Source organism: Vanacampus margaritifer, chromosome 10, assembly GCF_051991255.1.
Source record: "Vanacampus margaritifer isolate UIUO_Vmar chromosome 10, RoL_Vmar_1.0, whole genome shotgun sequence".
Taxonomy (NCBI): Eukaryota; Metazoa; Chordata; class Actinopteri; order Syngnathiformes; family Syngnathidae; genus Vanacampus; species Vanacampus margaritifer.
The window spans coordinates 20155141-20171902 of record NC_135441.1 but is presented as its reverse complement, the minus strand read 5'-3'; the positions used below and the strand labels follow the sequence as shown (position 1 = coordinate 20171902).

The 16762-nt window shown below is 36.3% G+C and overlaps 3 protein-coding genes across 4 annotated transcripts; 2 read left to right on the top strand and 1 right to left on the bottom strand.

The window, feature by feature from the left end:
• Positions 1-2: 2 nt before the first annotated feature.
• pin4 (protein (peptidylprolyl cis/trans isomerase) NIMA-interacting, 4 (parvulin)) lies at positions 3-1124 on the bottom strand. Of its 2 annotated transcripts, none has more exons than XM_077578098.1 (4): positions 973-1124; positions 697-767; positions 494-613; positions 3-295 (listed from the first exon to the last, which is right to left on the bottom strand). In XM_077578098.1, the coding sequence occupies exons 1-4, from the start codon at positions 1070-1072 to the stop codon at positions 137-139; spliced, it is 450 nt and encodes a 149-aa protein (XP_077434224.1). In that variant the 5' UTR covers positions 1073-1124; the 3' UTR covers positions 3-136. The 2 variants fall into 2 exon arrangements, with proteins under 2 accessions (XP_077434224.1, XP_077434225.1); XM_077578099.1 differs by having other exon boundaries at positions 697-764.
• A 952-nt stretch (positions 1125-2076) lies between these two features.
• nek12 (NIMA-related kinase 12) lies at positions 2077-6164 on the top strand. Its single transcript, XM_077578181.1, has 2 exons — positions 2077-3108; positions 5085-6164. The coding sequence occupies exons 1-2, from the start codon at positions 2121-2123 to the stop codon at positions 5288-5290; spliced, it is 1194 nt and encodes a 397-aa protein (XP_077434307.1). The 5' UTR covers positions 2077-2120; the 3' UTR covers positions 5291-6164.
• A 3941-nt stretch (positions 6165-10105) lies between these two features.
• LOC144058775 (uncharacterized) lies at positions 10106-15004 on the top strand. The gene is made up of 5 exons (XM_077577293.1): positions 10106-10220; positions 12479-12578; positions 13070-13114; positions 13201-13332; positions 14921-15004. Exons 2-5 carry the CDS (start codon positions 12516-12518, stop codon positions 15002-15004), a joined length of 324 nt encoding a protein of 107 aa, XP_077433419.1. The 5' UTR covers positions 10106-10220; positions 12479-12515.
• The last annotated feature ends 1758 nt before the right edge of the window (positions 15005-16762 follow it).

The window sequence follows — 16762 nt, the reverse complement described above, 5'->3', positions numbered from 1 at the left end:
AGTAACAGAAATAAAGAAATCATTTAATTTCTTTTTTTTTCTTCATTCCAGACATTGCATCAAGGGAATAACTGGAATAACATTCACAATAAAGCACAGTGTAAAATGGAATGTCCCAATTCATTCTTGTGCCTCATTACTTTTTCCCCTCCACCATAATGATGTGATAACCAAATTTGGTCTTGACAGGGGGGTCTGTGTAAACAGGTTTATCCATGGAAGAGACGGCCAAGTTGAAAGCAGCCTCTTGGAAAGGTCCAACCATGGATCCTCGCGTCATCCAACCCAGATCGCCCTGTCCAAAACATTCAACATTAGCCAAAATATTTTAATGATGAATTTAATATCATTTCTTTCCTTTCCAAAACATTTGTAGTTTGTACTATGATTACAGTGAAAATAAATGAATTGGTACTACTACTGGTATTACTAAACTATGAACGAAAGTGAAATCCGTTATAGCACTTAATGCTAGACCAAATGAAGTTCTTACTCCTTGTCTCGCTTTGTCTTCACTGTATTGTGATGCAACTTCGCTGAAACGAACTCCCGCTTTCAATTTCTCCATTGCCTCCATGCATTTCCCATGTTTTTCGCAGAGGATGTGGCGAACCTGTGGAAAAGTTACACACGAGTAGTTTGGCTTTGAGCTAGCCAAGTAAACAGAGAAAATAAATTGTAAATAAAATATCAAACCTTAACAGCAGTGCCTCCTTTTGGTGCCTTTTCCTTCTTATCAGTGTCTGTACTTCCTGATGCACCTCCTCCTGAGCACAATATTGAGAAATAAGGATAATACAAAATATAAATAATATTAATATCGCTGCAATTATAACAAGTACCAAGCAGTCCATGCACTGTACATAACAGAGTCATTAGATAAACGTAGCAAGCTAACGTCACGATACGAGTTCTGATTTGAGACAATATAACATCTTTGACGCAAAAATGCACGCGTAAGAGAACACCAACCTTTAGCACCCTTGCCACCTTTGCCCTTTGGAGGCATTTCAAGTGAATGTTTACTGAAATTACAATTAGGGAGGAAGATGTAAACAGTACTTTCTAGCATACGATCATGCTTCTATTTGGTTGTGCATGCGCAGTAGACGTGTCGTCTTCTTCTACGGCGAAACGGTTGTTTCATTGAAGCCAGTTTATGTTTATTCCGCCATCTAGTGTACTATACGTTGTTGACATAAACAAAACGGTTTCTCGACAGTTGTAGGACAGTTTCTAACCGTCCTAATCTGATCTATAATCCACAAAGGTAAGTAGAATTCACACAATTTTTGATTATACACAGTTTAACTTTATTATATTTTACCCACAATTTCACATTTCCTCCCAAAATTTCCCAATTAATTCCTAATGACATACAGACAGGCAACATAGCAGATTCAGATCATTCCCATTTGAAATTCGAAATTCGAAATTTTCAGCTCATTCAATTCACCTTGGAAATGCTTTTCTACATTCACACAATACTCACATAACAAAAGATTTTCAAAAACATATTGCACATTTTTCCACTAATATTATACCACACCTAATTCCTTTTTATTCCACATTTTTGTCAATGTCATTACACACTTTTTATCTACAAATTGCACATTTTTCACCAATATCATTCCACACCATTAAATATCATTCCATATTATCCCACATGATTACATATTTATTCATTCAACATTCCAGCATTTCCTAGTTGCTTTTCTTTAACCACATTGTGTTTGTATTTCCTCAACTATCAACTGGTAATAATTACAACAACTCACTTTATAGCCTGAGGCGTGACACAAAAATGTATTTACAATAAGTGTTGGAGAAAATTTGAGTGTACTATTTAGTTTTCGGGACATAACATATATAATAACAAAGGCTATAATGAATTAATCAATACCCCCACTTGGTTGCAGGAGCCAAAAACACATTGACAGATTCACCTTTCGAAAAGAATACGATTTATAGGACTCCATAAACATTTATTAACAGTACACAAAGGACCCACCTCTCAGTTTCAAAGCGTCTGGTTTCCATAGCAACTAGAACACAAAAGACTTTCCCAACAGTCTTGTATGGATCACATTGCCTAACGGCTCTGACTTGGGCCAGAGACAATGGACAAGTACGAGAAGGTGATGTGTTTGGGCCGAGGAGCATCAGGAGAAGTTTTCCTGATGAGACACGTTGAGTCAGAGCGCCTGCATGCGGTGAAGAGGATCAAACTGGGGAGCGCACGGACACGGAAGGCTGTTCTTCAAGAGGCGGAGATCATTAGGAAGCTGAAGCAGCCTCACATAGTGAACTGCAGCGAGGCTTTTGTGAGTGCCGTTGACGGTTTTATTTACATTGTGATGGACTACTGCGACGGCGGGACGTTAGATGACAGAGTCCGGGAGAGGAAACCAGGCGACTTCTTCACGGAGAGTTTGGTAATGGGCTGGTTTGTGCAGGTCGCGCTGGCTGTGACTTACATACATGAAGCTAAAATACTTCACAGGGACATCAAAACGTCAAATGTTTTGCTAACAAAGCAAGGCATGGTGAAGTTGGGCGACTTTGGGGTATCCCGAGTGATGACAAGCACAGCCGACATGGCTTCCACGTGTGTGGGAACTCCCTGCTACCTAAGCCCGGAACTCTGCCAGGATGTACCTTACAGCTCCGAGTGTGACATCTGGGCTCTGGGCTGCCTGCTCTATGAGCTCTGTGCTCTCACGCCTCCGTTTGCAGCCTCCAACCTCCTCAGTCTCTTGTACAAGATCACCAAAGGAGAGTACGAACCGCTGCCTGAACTTTACTCTCAAAACATCTCCACTTTAATCCAAAGAATGTTAAACATTGAACCTCAAATCAGACCGAGTGCGGCCTGTTTAATTGACAGCACCTTTGTGCGAGATCACTTACGACACATCGGATGCAATGACACGCTGACTAACGAGGAGATTGCGGAGGAAGACGGTGCCTGCGCTGGTGGACAGAGTCCCTGCGGCTGCTTCTACTCTGACGACTTTGACGAGGACGAGGAGGGAAGTTCTTCGTCTTTGGGGGAACAGAGCCAACATTCATTCTCATCAACAAGGAGAGATTCTGATGAGCTCCTCGGTAATTCACAATGGAACATTTAAACACCTTAGAGCAGCAGTTATGAACGTTTTTACGTTAACTACCACGTCAAAAATACTTTCATTTGCATTGTACTCATTCACTGCTATTGACAGCTATAGACTTTATAAAAAATAAAATCATTTGAGCTATTTCTATTAGTTTAACTTTTTTTTCTTCCATTTTTGTTAACAAGAGTATGAAAACCTAGATTTTTTTTTGTACATTTAGAACAGATATAAAATTTGTGATTAATCGTGAGTTAACTAGTGAAGTCATGAGATTAATTACGATTACAAATTTTAATCGCCTGATGCCCCTAATTTTTTAATAATCTTTTCTTTTAAACAAAAAAAATGTTGATAATCCTTTTTTTTTTTTTTTTTTAAAGATTATTAAAAAATTAGGGGCTACAGGCAATTGCCAATTTTTTATCGTAATTAATCGCATGACTTCACTAGTTAACTTACAATTAATCACAAATTTTATATCTGTTCTAATACAAAAAAAAAAATCTAGGTTTTCATACTCTTGTTAACAAAAGTGGGAAAACATTTTAAACTAATAGAAATAGTTCAAATGAATTTTTGACATCAATAGCCAGTAATGGCAGTGAATGAGTTAACATGAGATTCACACGCTAGCCACACGCCGACCGCTAAACAAACACAATGCAGCTCGACTACTGGGTAGTGGACATCTTGGCTAATGATATGCTTTTTGCAAAAATGCTATTGTTAGTGTTTTTAAAGCATAAAATTCAAAGCTATTTACATCATTACTGTTATACTTTTCTGCATTGTTCATTCCCTAAAAGGAAAACATACTATGTCTGTTGCAGTTTCCTAATATAATATATACAGTATATATATATATATATATATATATATATATATATATATATTATGCACTTGTGATTTTGGGCATATTATTTCCAGTATTATATATTCCCCATTACAGCTAGCATTTCTAATATGCTTCATTTTTATTTTTATTAGGTTTTTTTTTCATATATTTTTGTTGAATTCTTTTTTTTAAAGGTCACTTAACTCATTCACTGCCATTGACGGCTATAAACGTCAAAAATTCTATTTCTATTAGTTTAACATTTTTTTCACTTTTGTTAACAAGAGTATGAGTGTACAATAAAAAAATATTGTACAGTTAAAATAGATATAAAATTTGTGATTAATCGTGAGTTAACTAGTGAAGTCATGCAATTAATTACAATTAAAAATTGGAGTTGATTATTAAAAATTAGGGGCGTCAAATTTCATATCTGTTCTAAATGTACAATAAAACAATTATAGGTTTTCATAATCTTGTTAAAAGTAGAAAAAAATTGTTAAACTAATAGAAATAGTTAAAATGATTTTTGTAACCGTTAATGGCAGTGAATGAGTTAATAAACTAAAGTTCGACCTTCATTCTTCTGTATGGCCAATTACCAAAATAAATACATTTAAATTGAACCCTGCAAGCTAAAAGCTAACGCATGTTATTCATTTCTGTCATAATCATTGTAAGTTTTTAAAAGCACTCTGTTTTATTAAATTATAGCGAAAAGAAAATGGAAGGATGGGGTTGAAGTCAAGACAAGAAGTTTCGAGGGGGAACTCGAAACTTTCTCAACAGGAACTAAACGCTCCACTTTGCATTTGACCTTAACCTACAAGCACACTTTCTAAAACTACCATAAATGTGGTGAATCAAATGCAAATGTATACGAAACCACCCGTTTCTCAAAACTGGAAGACTGTGTCACTGTAACAAGAATGTTCACCTCTTAAGTAATCTCCTGATTTAATGCTCGGTCATACTGCAGAATTTACATACAAGCCGCCTCACAGTTTCGAGAGTGTTGGGGGTTTTTTTTCAAAATGTTCTTGTTATCTTAAACCCATATTCATTTCTAATAATTTATTATTTTAAAAAAATAAAATAACGAGTCAACAAATCCTCATTGTCTCTTCCAGTGTTGCCACAATGTTGCCAGGATGTTTCCGACCAAGTCGAATATCCGGATGATTTTGAGGACGATGAGGAAAAGGACGAGTATGCAGATGTGCCATCCGGAAATCACACTTTCGCTTTTGATCACGATGATTCCCCGGATGAGTTCCAACTCTGTGATGATGGAGGAATGCTCATCACACTGAAGGCCCCGAAGGAGAAGGGATAAAAATGCACATTTGAACCGACTCTGATGTTAACAACAACAAAAATGTTCTACATCACAAATAGGGCATTTCGGGTCAGAGGTTCTTTTCAGAACATTTGTGACTGCAATGCTGCTGTTTGAACACTTGGTGGAGCCAAACACGCTATAAACTGGTGCAGATGACGTCAGAGGCATCCGTCCATCCATTTCCTGAACCGCTTATTCGTAAAGAACTACTTTGTGGCATTGACTGAATTTATGGCGACGAGGAATAAATCTCACTCCGAGATTTAAACTTTTCACCAATGCAAATATTTATTATTATTGTTATAGGAACACATAATGAAGGAAGACAAAAGTTTGAAGACAGCGTAGGCTTAAAAATTGCAACAGTTTCAGTAATGTTTGAGATCAATTTCAATGGCAAATTGGATGTTTATGGTAATGAAATATTCTTGCAGAAATGTAAAGATTTTGTTCTGTTATATACAGACATCCATGCAAAACACATTCTTGATGAAATGTTTAGTCAGGATCACGCCAAATTATGCTTTGTGTGTGGAAACGATATTAACAATAATTTTCTTCTTATTACGTTCAATTCTTGGTTTATTCCCTTTTATTCCATTATTTTTTGTTAATTCTATAAATTTTCTTTTAATTCTCATGAACGTGTCACCTGGAATGCTGCTGTTTAAGTGTATTTTATAGGACTGCAAAAACATGACATTTCATATTGACAATGCAGAAAATGCACAAACATAATTATGATTCAGTTACTGGTTTGGTCTGTAACGTGAAAAAATACGCAAAAATGTTGATCAGTGCTTTCTCAAGTTTTATTTTGATTGAAAACACAAAGATAATCAGTTCACTTTCATGGCAGACTTAAAGAAATCGGGTAGCATTTACTATTGAGCTCAAATTCTTCACAAATGAACAATTTGAAATTATAAAAGGTACCTAAAAGATTCATGAATTATCAAAAATGATTAACACTTAATTTTAGGGATGGGCAAGTTCTGATACCAGGTATCAATATTGGTATCAATATTTCAAGGGTATCGCTATCAGCCAATTTGGGTCTGTTTATAATCAAGAACTAGAAATTAGAAGAATACAAAATTGTCATTAATTTCATGCATTTTTTAGGAAAACTGCTGTATTGAGATATATAGATGTTGCTTTAAAATTTATTTTTATTTTTTTTGTACAATACTGGCATTTTTTTAAAGTAGTATTGAACATTCTTATTTAATCTGATAACAGGTGAGTAGTCAATTAATTGATTAATAGTTGCACCTCTCGTATTTTTGTCTTCTACCTCATACGCATGTAATAAAAGTAAAAGGTTCCACCGTGTTGCAGTTACTGGTACCAGAGCCCACAAAAATGTGGGTTCAAATAGAAACCAGTCAACTCAAGCAACAAAAAAACACAAAACAATTTTTTTTTTAAAAGAAGATTCAACACAATCAATTGGGAGCATCTCTGCAATCAATGTAAGCATCAGTTGCTCTTTTTTGGTCGTCAATCATAAAAATATAAGTGTCATGAGTGAAATACAATAAAGAAGGCCTAATTGGCTTTTGCATGTACCAGCCTCAAACCTGAACCTTTTAACGGAAATGTCAGATTGGTGGTTTATCACCACACAATCTCTCAAGAGATTAAGAATGTTTCACCCTTTGCATTACACTTGAAAAATACATGCATTTCCTTTTCCATGCAAACACCATGAATCACTCATGGTAGATACATTTTCTCTTTTGTCCGTCCCTCCCACGTAGTCCGTGTCCGTGATGATGTCAGATGTGTCATCACGAGGGTTTCACGGTGTAATCCATGATTAGTTGACCCGCTATCATTTTTTTTGTACAAAAGTTGAAAACAGATGCTCAGTCATCATGTTGTCATCCATCAATCACAACATTTTTTAGACATGATTGAACAGCACGTCATTTCCTTTCTATCTATTTCTGTGGTGACAATTAAGTGATATGTTTCCAGTAGGTTCCATGTATTTTGTACAACATTTTCTTAAATGTGGAAGTCAACCTTAAACATTTCTTGACAATAATATGTTATATGTGACCTTATTAGTCTAAACATGACATTCTGGTTAGTATTACATTTGTGGAATATGAGTTATGAAGAAAAATCCTGACGTTTTTATCCATCTCAGAGGGCGGCCATTTTGCCACTTGCTGTCGACTGAAGATGACATCACAGTTGCTCAGTTAACGACCAATCACAGCTCACCTGTTTTCTGAAGCTGAGCTGCGATTGATTGTTACTGAAACTTGAGCAACTGTGATGTCATCATCAGTCGACATCAAGTGGCAAAATGGCCGCCCTCTGAGATGGATAAAAATAGCTGGATTTTGCCGCTTTTACACCACTCACCGGACACAGGAAAACATTCAACCATCAAGCGGTACAGCACCGCCCGTTTTTTGCGCTCTCTCTTATTTACAAAGTCTTGTCTCAGAATTCTTCTCTGGTACACTTGGCCAACCGTCCTTTCAAAACCAAAGTTCAACACTGCCCTCTAGGGTAGTGTGCTAAATTACATCTTATAATAAACTAAATGTGCCTAAGTGTCATGAATCAAATACAGTATCATATAAAATAAAATATACCATTTCAGGTGCTACACTTAATTTATAGTCCACTAACATATTTATACTAATGGGGCTGCATAAATAAGGAGGACCAAAACAGCCAAAATTCTAAATAAATAAATAAATAAATAAATAAATGACTAAAAGTGAAAATAAAAACGGATATAAAAAAAATATTATTTGAAAATTAAATAAAAAATATATAAATGAAAATAAAAACTTCATTTTTGTCATATATATATGTATATATAAATTAATATATGTGTATATATAAATTATATGTATGTATGTATGTATGTATGTATGTATATATATATATATATATATATGTATGTATGTGTATATATATATATATATATATATATATATATATATATAGTTTTTATTTCGATTTATATATATTTTTTATGATTATGTATATATATATATATTTTTTTTTTTCCATTTACTTATTTAGTCATTTATTTTGAAATTTGGCAGTTTTGGCCCTCCATAGGGCATAGAACATATTGGAAAAGAAAAATTGGGTTGACTTCCCCTTTAATATACACTGATGGTCATTAATTTCTCCACACACACAATATTAAACACGAGCACGTGCATATACAAAAATAATGGAATGGGGGGATTTGGAGATGTGTGGAAGGTGTAAAATGCGCGTTACGCATTACATCCTGCAAATATCCCCCTCCTTACACGCTACTCTCAAAGCAACATTTGCCTACTCATCAGACTGTCCTTCCACTGATGGTGTCAAGACAAGCACCCCAGTTGTTTCCAGGAGAAGCTGCATTGCATGAGTCACAAAGCAGCCACGCGTGCAATGCTAAAGAAAAATACTGTACGGAACTGAATTTAGAGCATAAGAGGTAATATTTAGTTTGAAATATATAATTGTGAGAGAAGCACATTTTTGTTTTTCTTTTCAGTAATATATTTGGTTATGTTGTGTGTCATACTGAGAAAAGCAGAATTGAGTACTTTGTTTCATGTTTTAGAATCAACCCCTTGTTTGACTTCAAGCTTAGTGTATTTTTCCATAGAATAGCATGACTAAGGACCATATTACCCCGTTCGTGCCCCCATCCAGACTTACACACGTTATAGGTGACAAACGTGTCAGCGGCGTCATTGAAGAGGGAGGCTGGCTGTAAATCATGGCGCGTGGATTTTTCCTTTTGAATATCATTTAAATCTATCGTACTTAAAAAAAAAATGTTTTAAAGCCTCCATAGCGGATGAGTCAAGTGCATTTGTTTGCTGTATTCTGTATGGAATAAATCAAATAAAAATAATTTAATAATAATACTGTGCTTATGTCTGAACGCACGTTTGGAGGTCCGTCAATAAAAAAAACAATGTGGCTGCTATTGTATAGATCATGCGCCTCAAACCACGCGAATCACTTGAAGGTATTTGACGACAGACATAGAGACTTTTAAAAACAAATGATTCATTATCTAGCTCACCATCGCAATGTTATGACGATTATAAATTTTTAAAAAAAATTACGTTGATGTGATAGAACAGATTTTTTTTAGTGCTGTCAAGTGATGAAATTTTTAAAACTTATTAATAGCACAATTTTCAGTAATTAATGGCGATTAATCACAACTAATCACATTTTCTACTTCACGCTTCTACTTTTTTCAACAAAACTTGTAAAATCATCAAATTATATTTAGAATCAAAAACTGTTCCAATAGCTTTATTTGATCGTTAAATCCAATTCTTCTTTTGTCAAGCAAGTCAAACTGAAAGTAAAATTATCTATAGTCCATGTTTACTGGACATGTTTGAGTGAGAATTTTTAAAATGTTACGTTATGGTGGGATGAGGACACAGGTGCAGGGAAGCAGGGCTTTTTTTTCCTTTTTTTTTTAAAGGGGGAAAAAAGGGGGGGAAAAGGGATTAAGCTAAACAAAAACAAGGAGGTAAACAAGGATCTTAGCAGACAAACAAAACAACAACATCCAAAAATCAAGCAAGGTAAAACGTGGGTGAACTACACAGCAAAAAAACAGCAGCACGGCAGGAGGGAAAACACAATAAATCAACACAGACAAAGGGAAGACACAAGACTAAATACACACACACTAATTAACACAACGAGACACACCTGGGCAGGACACATGTGGCAGAGGGTGGTGATTGGTTGACACATGAGGAAGGGCAGGCAAACACAAGTGTACATGACTAGAGGGGCACACAAGGACAACATAACAAAACACAGATCTTGACTGGAATGAAAGCTAAAATAAACTCAAACAAAACCCAAAACAAGACAGTCAATGTTATCCCACTCAGAGTGCATACCTCTCATGAAGGTGCGTAAATGACAGATTTGAGCGGATGTGAGAATGCGTGCAGCCCAAAAAAAGCATCAAAAAGTTAACCTAAGCTTAAGCAGTAATAAAGTCATGATTACAGAGAATATTATTCTTGTATATGGGGGTTATGGGTTACTGAAATGGAAAATAATCATTACTGTGATAACCCAGTGTGGCTTCTTACGCCGCCCAGCTTCATAACCAGGAAATGTTATGACTTGGGAAAACATGTAAACACTCTGTGCTCTCTCTATACAAACGGCCCTTGGGAATATACCTAGTCAGCTTCCAAATCAAAGTTTAAATTTAATGTGATTGTCACATACTGTACTGTATTTACTCTGTGTTTATCATGTATTAAATATATTACAAACTCATTCATGGAACCAATAAGATACAGTAGCTGAGGATTGTGTGACGCGTGGCCTTTAGTGACTGTTTTCTGAATATTAATCAGAAAGTCCCTTAAGGTCCAACCACAGAAACTATTATAAAGTCCCAGTCACCGCCAACAAAGGTTATGCAATGAATGTGTTTGTAAAATGTTTTTTTTAAAAAAAAAGGATGTATGATGACATGTGGAGAGTAGAGTAAAAAAAAAAACAGAGGGGTTGCCCATCTTTCACTGAAAAAAAGAGAAGTTAAGTAACAAAAAACAAAAACATTTCTTGACAATAATATGTCCTATGCACCACCACTAGTCTAAACAGCATTCTGGTTAATAATGTGATTGTGGAATATGAATTAAACAGCAAAATCCACTCATTTTTATCTATCTGAGATTTGGCGGCCATTTTGCCTTATATCCACTTGCTGCCGATGGGAAATGACATCACAGTTGATAAGGTGAAAAACAATCACAGCTCACCTGTTTTCTGACTTTGGACATGTGACGTTCGCAAGCTGAGCTGTGATTGGCCGTGATCTGAGTCCTGAGCAAGTCTGATGTCGACAGCAAGTGACAAAATGGCCGCCCCTTAGAAGGATAAAAACAAATAGATTTTGCTGCTTCATTCATATTCCACAAACAATCAGATTGTGTTCTTACTTTAGCTAATGCTAAATTTATCTTGGTTGACATTTCAACAGCTGAAATATGCCGCCAGAAAAGCTCAACTTGCATTGTGTCTGACCAGCGACCGTAGCTTTAGGCTAAGTGGGACTACATTTCCCATGATTCTTAGACATGGAAGCGCAAAGTAGTTCTATAATTCAGGTATGATGAAAACACACCTGCTAGCAATTTGAGAGCTAAATTCCTTTTTAATTGGTTTATTGTATGAATAACTATAACAACTGTGTGGTTGACATGGACATGGCCCAAATTATTAGTTTGCTGATTGGAGTTGAAAAACGGGATGTCGGGATGTAATAATGGGACAAAACAATTGGGCTGGCAAAATCCACCAGGACTTGAGACACATAGCTGAAAATCGGGACTGTCCCGGTTAAACTGAGACATTTTCATTAAGTTAACAAATTTTACAATAATTAAATAATAAATACATTTGCAGTCTTCAGCACAGAAAGAATTATCCAAACTCCACAGAGGAAGGCCAGAGCCTAGATTTGAACTCATGACCTCGGACTGTGAGACGAATATGCTAACTAATCGGTCATCATGCCAAAAGCAACATTTGTCAAGTTTTCCACCCCTAAAACTCGTCAACGTCAACGTGAAGTCAAAATTCTACTTGGCTGAATCATGTTCATTTTACAAATAGGAAATTATTGATTAGCAATTACATGTTTTATTAAGTAAATGAAAGTGTAAATTGTGCTTATGTGACAATGATAGTTCTCATGGCATGCACACTGTTTTTCGGATGTGATCATTTCAAAAAAGGCAAACAAAACTTTTCTTTTTCTTCTGCCTTTTTTGTATGAGACCAGTCGAGACCAGTCATTTATTTCGCACAATTCTCCCCTCTTAGTGTCATAACAAGATGATTTAATCTCTTGAGGTGAGTGAGAATGTGGTTGAACACGATTGGTGGTGTGAACTGTTGAGCAATTTCAAATTTTGATAGCGCGTTTTCCATTTTGAGTAGGTGCACAGGGTGACATCAGTCGCTTCCTTTTCCGCGGCGACTTTGTGAATCAAATAAAAATGGGCCCGTCCTGGTCATGTCATTAACCGGTCACACTTAAGACAGCAAAGGCGGACCTGTGAGGAGAGCGAGCGAGATAGACCAGAGTAACAGAATGATGAAGTGCGTGTTTGCTCTTGTCTTGCTGCTGCATTTCTGCTACAGCGCTGACGACTGTGTCAACTTTAACTTGCGCAAGGAGATGATTGGAAGGCTGGACAGCCTCAACAAACTCTACAAAGCCAAACAACTTATTATCACGTCGGTAAGTAAAAAAAAAAAAAATGCATTCAACATTTTAATGCGTGCTTATCTTGTAAATGGTAGCAAATGTACAAGGATTGGTTAGTATCGGTATCAGCGCGTCATTGCATTTTATGACATGGACTGCGTGTACTACGACCTGGAAATCAGATTTCCAATAAACGATCAGTTCAAACACATATCGCGGCATATCGTCCGAGAGAGTCCACAAGGTGCAAACTACGGAGTCACTTTATGGATTCTTTCATAATCTGTGTTTTATTCAGCATTAGATACAGTAACGGAAGCACAGGTGAACCGAGATTAGCACACCTGTGTCACAGTCAAGAGGTCCTCATGGGTTCGAATCTCGGCTCAGGCCCTCTTGTGTGTGGACTTAGCGTGCGCTTACTTCCGAAAACATGCTAGGTTCACTGACTTGTCCTTTGTTGTGAATGATTGTTTGCCTGGAAGTGCACGGCAACAGTACCTAAAATGTTTCTGTCTTTGAAGCCTGACGCGGTGCAGATGCCATCCGAAGAGATGTACAAAAATGTGGTGAGTTCTTTTTTTTTATTTCACTACCTGGCGAAAGAAACAAAATGAAGCCCGACGACTAAACCCTTTGCCGCTCTCAATCTCAGAATTTCTGTGTGGAGGTTTTCAGCCGGGAGCTCGGGAATCTTCTAAGAAATGTGACGGTACGTCATGCGAATGAGCACATCCTCACGGAGCTCAAGGAAAATCTGCAGCTTCTGAGGCCTTGCTTTGAACAGGTTAGTCAGCAGAAACCAATAGAGTGTGTTGAGGTCACTTCTGGTGCATGCCGGGGACTTGTTGCAATCTTTGCCTATTTGAAAATGATGATAGTTGTCATTAAATCTCTCATATAAGGTGACCGTGCATCGTAAAAAAAAAATTAAAAAATAAAATAAATGTTGATTTTACGAAAAAAAAAATGTCAGCTGTGGTTACCAGAATAATTCTGTAAAAATTACAGTGTAAATGTAAACAACTTTACAGAACAATCTCTATATTATACATCATTTTAATCTTGTAGATGCTACAGTCCTTTGCTGGTAATTTTGCAACGACGGGGTGGTGTGGCTCAGTGGTGGAGTGGTTGCCTTGCAACCCCTGAGGTTGTCAGTTTGATCCCCGGCCATTGTGACCGCATCGAAGTTTCCTTAAGCAAGCTACTGAACCTCCTGATGCTTGTCGAAATGTAAAGTGTAAGGCGTAAAAGCGCTTCTTAAATGAAGTACTATTTACCAAGAACATGCTTCTTTTATACTACTACTACTATACTATTACTATGCATTGAATCCCGGTAAAATTTATTAGACATTTAATACCAATAAAATGTAAAAAGTTGTTCTGTAAGGTTTTTTACATTTGCACTGTATTTTTTACAGATTTTTTTTTTGTGGTAACCACAGCTGCCAGATTATTATTATTATTATTATTATTATTATTATTATTATTATTATTATTATTATTATTATTATTATTATTATTACGTAAAAACAGAAGAATTTTTGTGTGTGTGTGTGTTAGGACAGGGCGATTAAAAAAAATAATTTTGTTGCTATTAAACCCCATCCCCTCCACCTTAATATTGCGATTGCAATTTAATATGCAATTATTTTCTCAAGGTCCTCTTCCCGTGTATTTTCTTTGAAACACAAGCACTTGATGAATCTGCATTACAATAACTGACATCAGTCCACCAACGTTTGTAAACAATACGCAACAAAAAATGTTATTCATGTTTTATATTTGCCTTTCCTTCCTATTTTGACCTGTGAAAAAGCTCAGCAGTCCTAGGAAATGTGTTAATATTGAGTATGGTTCTCTAATGTGAGGGTGGAAAGGAAACGTTGCAGACAATCAAACCCACAAACAGCCTACAAGATCAAAGAAAAACAAATACATAGAAAACAGAAGGCGTTGTTATGGCTAGCATGAATGCTTCACACCTCCACAAGGTTTTGTAGAAATGAATTGACAAGGAGGTGAAACTTTCTATTAAGTTCATGGAGACTTACCAAATGTTGTAAATATTGAAAGTTGGACACGTTTATTGGAGTTAATTGTTATTTAATCATTGATTTAACGAATGAAACATGAAAAATCAGGATCTATTTTCAAAACCGCAGGGCTAACCACTTAGTCGCCGTCCTACCAAAATGTTGAATTCTAATCAAATATATTTTGCAGCATTTCCTGTGTGTTATTTCTATGGAGGTTTCCTACTTTGACCATGTCCACAATGTGTTGTGCTTAATAGACGATACTGACAGACAGTATATTGCATTCTCTGCGGCGAGGGCGAGTAACACCAAACCTCTTTTCCTCTTCCAGGCTGACCATGAGTGCGAAATGGAACCGAACGCACGAACCCTGGCGCCTTTTAAACCCTACATGACGTTCCTGAGGAAACTTTAATGGAAGGCAAAGATGAAGAGTTCTTTTGAATGCAATGTGGCTGCAATGCAGTTATTGATGACCTTTTTGACAAAAGACACCAGATGTAAAACGGTCTAATGCTAAGAAGAAAAGAAATATGAATGCTGTTTTGTATTTATTTATTTGACAATCTATTTATTATTTCTATTAAGCTACGGTTCAAGGAATTTCTTACAGGTGAAAAAAGACAGTTACTATGCAAAAAAAAAAATAAATCCCCATAAATATGTGTTGCTGTCTTTGAATAAAAAAAATACTTTCTTATTACTGACTTAAGGCATCATTGTAGAAGTGAGAAGGAAGCCTGTATTGTGTTTTTTTTTTTTTTTTACTGCATAGCAGTGAGCAAATCTCTCCTTGTATCTATTTCAAGCATGGAGAATGCAGCCGGAGTCGTTATGCTGACATACTGCGTGCTGACATGCACACTGATCACACAACACAAAACACACGCACACACGTTGCGGCAGCAGAGAGAGGCAGAGAGTTGAGTTTCACAAAAAAAAACAAAAGACGATTTGGCTCTAAGCTGTGTGTCTTGTGCATATCTTTTATCCTCACATTAAAATCTAGAATCATATGTCTTGTTGTGTTTGGGGTTTTTTTTAGTTGAAAGAGGAGGAATGCGCTTTGTTTACAGAATTTACATGCAAAACATTGATACGATAGACTGACACTGTACCAGCTGTGGCATGTCCTGCCTTTGCCGTCCGTCCGTCTCTGCTGTATTCAACTTTGGCTGTTGTACCTTGTAACAGTTTCAGTAAAATTAAAATTAAATAAAATTTTTATTTTTTTTTTTATTAGTGCAGTGGAATCTCTAAAGTGAAAAACTATTTCTCAAAAATCCACCACGTGAGAGAAAAAAAATCTTATTAGACTTAAAGTAGCACTAAGGAACATTTCAACCTTAATAAAATATTTGACTAACTCTTCTGATGAAACATTGACTTAAAACTAGTTTATGACACCTTTGCCATGGCTTTAGGGGGTCTGTATCGTTTTTACTGGCACTAAGCAACTTTGAGGAGGGTGGTAGGAACAAAAAACGACAAATGTGCTGACTGCTTTATGGCATACGTCAAAAGCTACCCCGGATGTAAGGACAGTCAAGGATCAACATTGGCCTGAATTTCATTCGCTGGAGTGAGGTTAAAAAAACGACCCAATACGCTTGTCCTCATAGGTAATGTGGTCTTCCTTCAGACATAACAATACCACTTTTGCCCATATGGTGTCGCCATAATCGACGTAAACTGAAAGTTCCTCACAGCACAGGATTAAGTCATAGAAGTGTGTCTATCTTTTTTTTTTTGCATCACTGCAGGGTATCATTGACGACAGAAATGTATTTTCTTTTTTTCCCCCCCGCTGAAGTAAGTGCTGCGGTCAGATGAGACCAAAAGTATTTGGCATCAACTCAACCCACCATGTTTGGACGATGAAAAAAAAAAATCTGCAGAGGCTACAGGGCGACTTTGCTGTATTGCGAGGTCAATGAAAGCCATTTATTGGACAAAATATTGCATGGGTTTCATAATTAACTCATGATTGATCGCAAATTAATCATACATTTTATTTGTTCAAAATGCACAGTAAAATATTATTATTATTATTATTATTATTATTATTATTATCCATCCATGCATTTTCTTACCGCTCACAAGGATATTATTATTATTACAAGTTTTTAATATTCTTGTTCAGCAGTGTTCTCTCGGCTTTATTCCACCTTGG

What these genes read in the sequence shown, in the direction of transcription:
- nek12 (XM_077578181.1), top strand. Translation starts at nt 2,121, where the DNA reads ATGGACAAGTACGAGAAGGTGATGTGTTTGGGCCGAGGAGCATCAGGA. An exon ending in AGATTCTGATGAGCTCCTCG is followed by an intron (nt 3,109 to 5,084) that starts GTAATTCACAAT and finishes TGTCTCTTCCAG; the next exon opens with TGTTGCCACAATGTTGCCAG.
- LOC144058775 (XM_077577293.1), top strand. Translation starts at nt 12,516, where the DNA reads ATGATTGGAAGGCTGGACAGCCTCAACAAACTCTACAAAGCCAAACAA. An exon ending in AACAACTTATTATCACGTCG is followed by an intron (nt 12,579 to 13,069) that starts GTAAGTAAAAAA and finishes CTGTCTTTGAAG; the next exon opens with CCTGACGCGGTGCAGATGCC. An exon ending in TGAGGCCTTGCTTTGAACAG is followed by an intron (nt 13,333 to 14,920) that starts GTTAGTCAGCAG and finishes TTCCTCTTCCAG; the next exon opens with GCTGACCATGAGTGCGAAAT.
- pin4 (XM_077578098.1), bottom strand. Translation starts at nt 1,072, where the DNA reads ATGCTAGAAAGTACTGTTTACATCTTCCTCCCTAATTGTAATTTCAGT. An exon ending in AGGTGGCAAGGGTGCTAAAG is followed by an intron (nt 768 to 972) that starts GTTGGTGTTCTC and finishes TATTGTGCTCAG; the next exon opens with GAGGAGGTGCATCAGGAAGT. An exon ending in AAGACAAAGCGAGACAAGGA is followed by an intron (nt 296 to 493) that starts GTAAGAACTTCA and finishes TGTTTTGGACAG; the next exon opens with GGCGATCTGGGTTGGATGAC.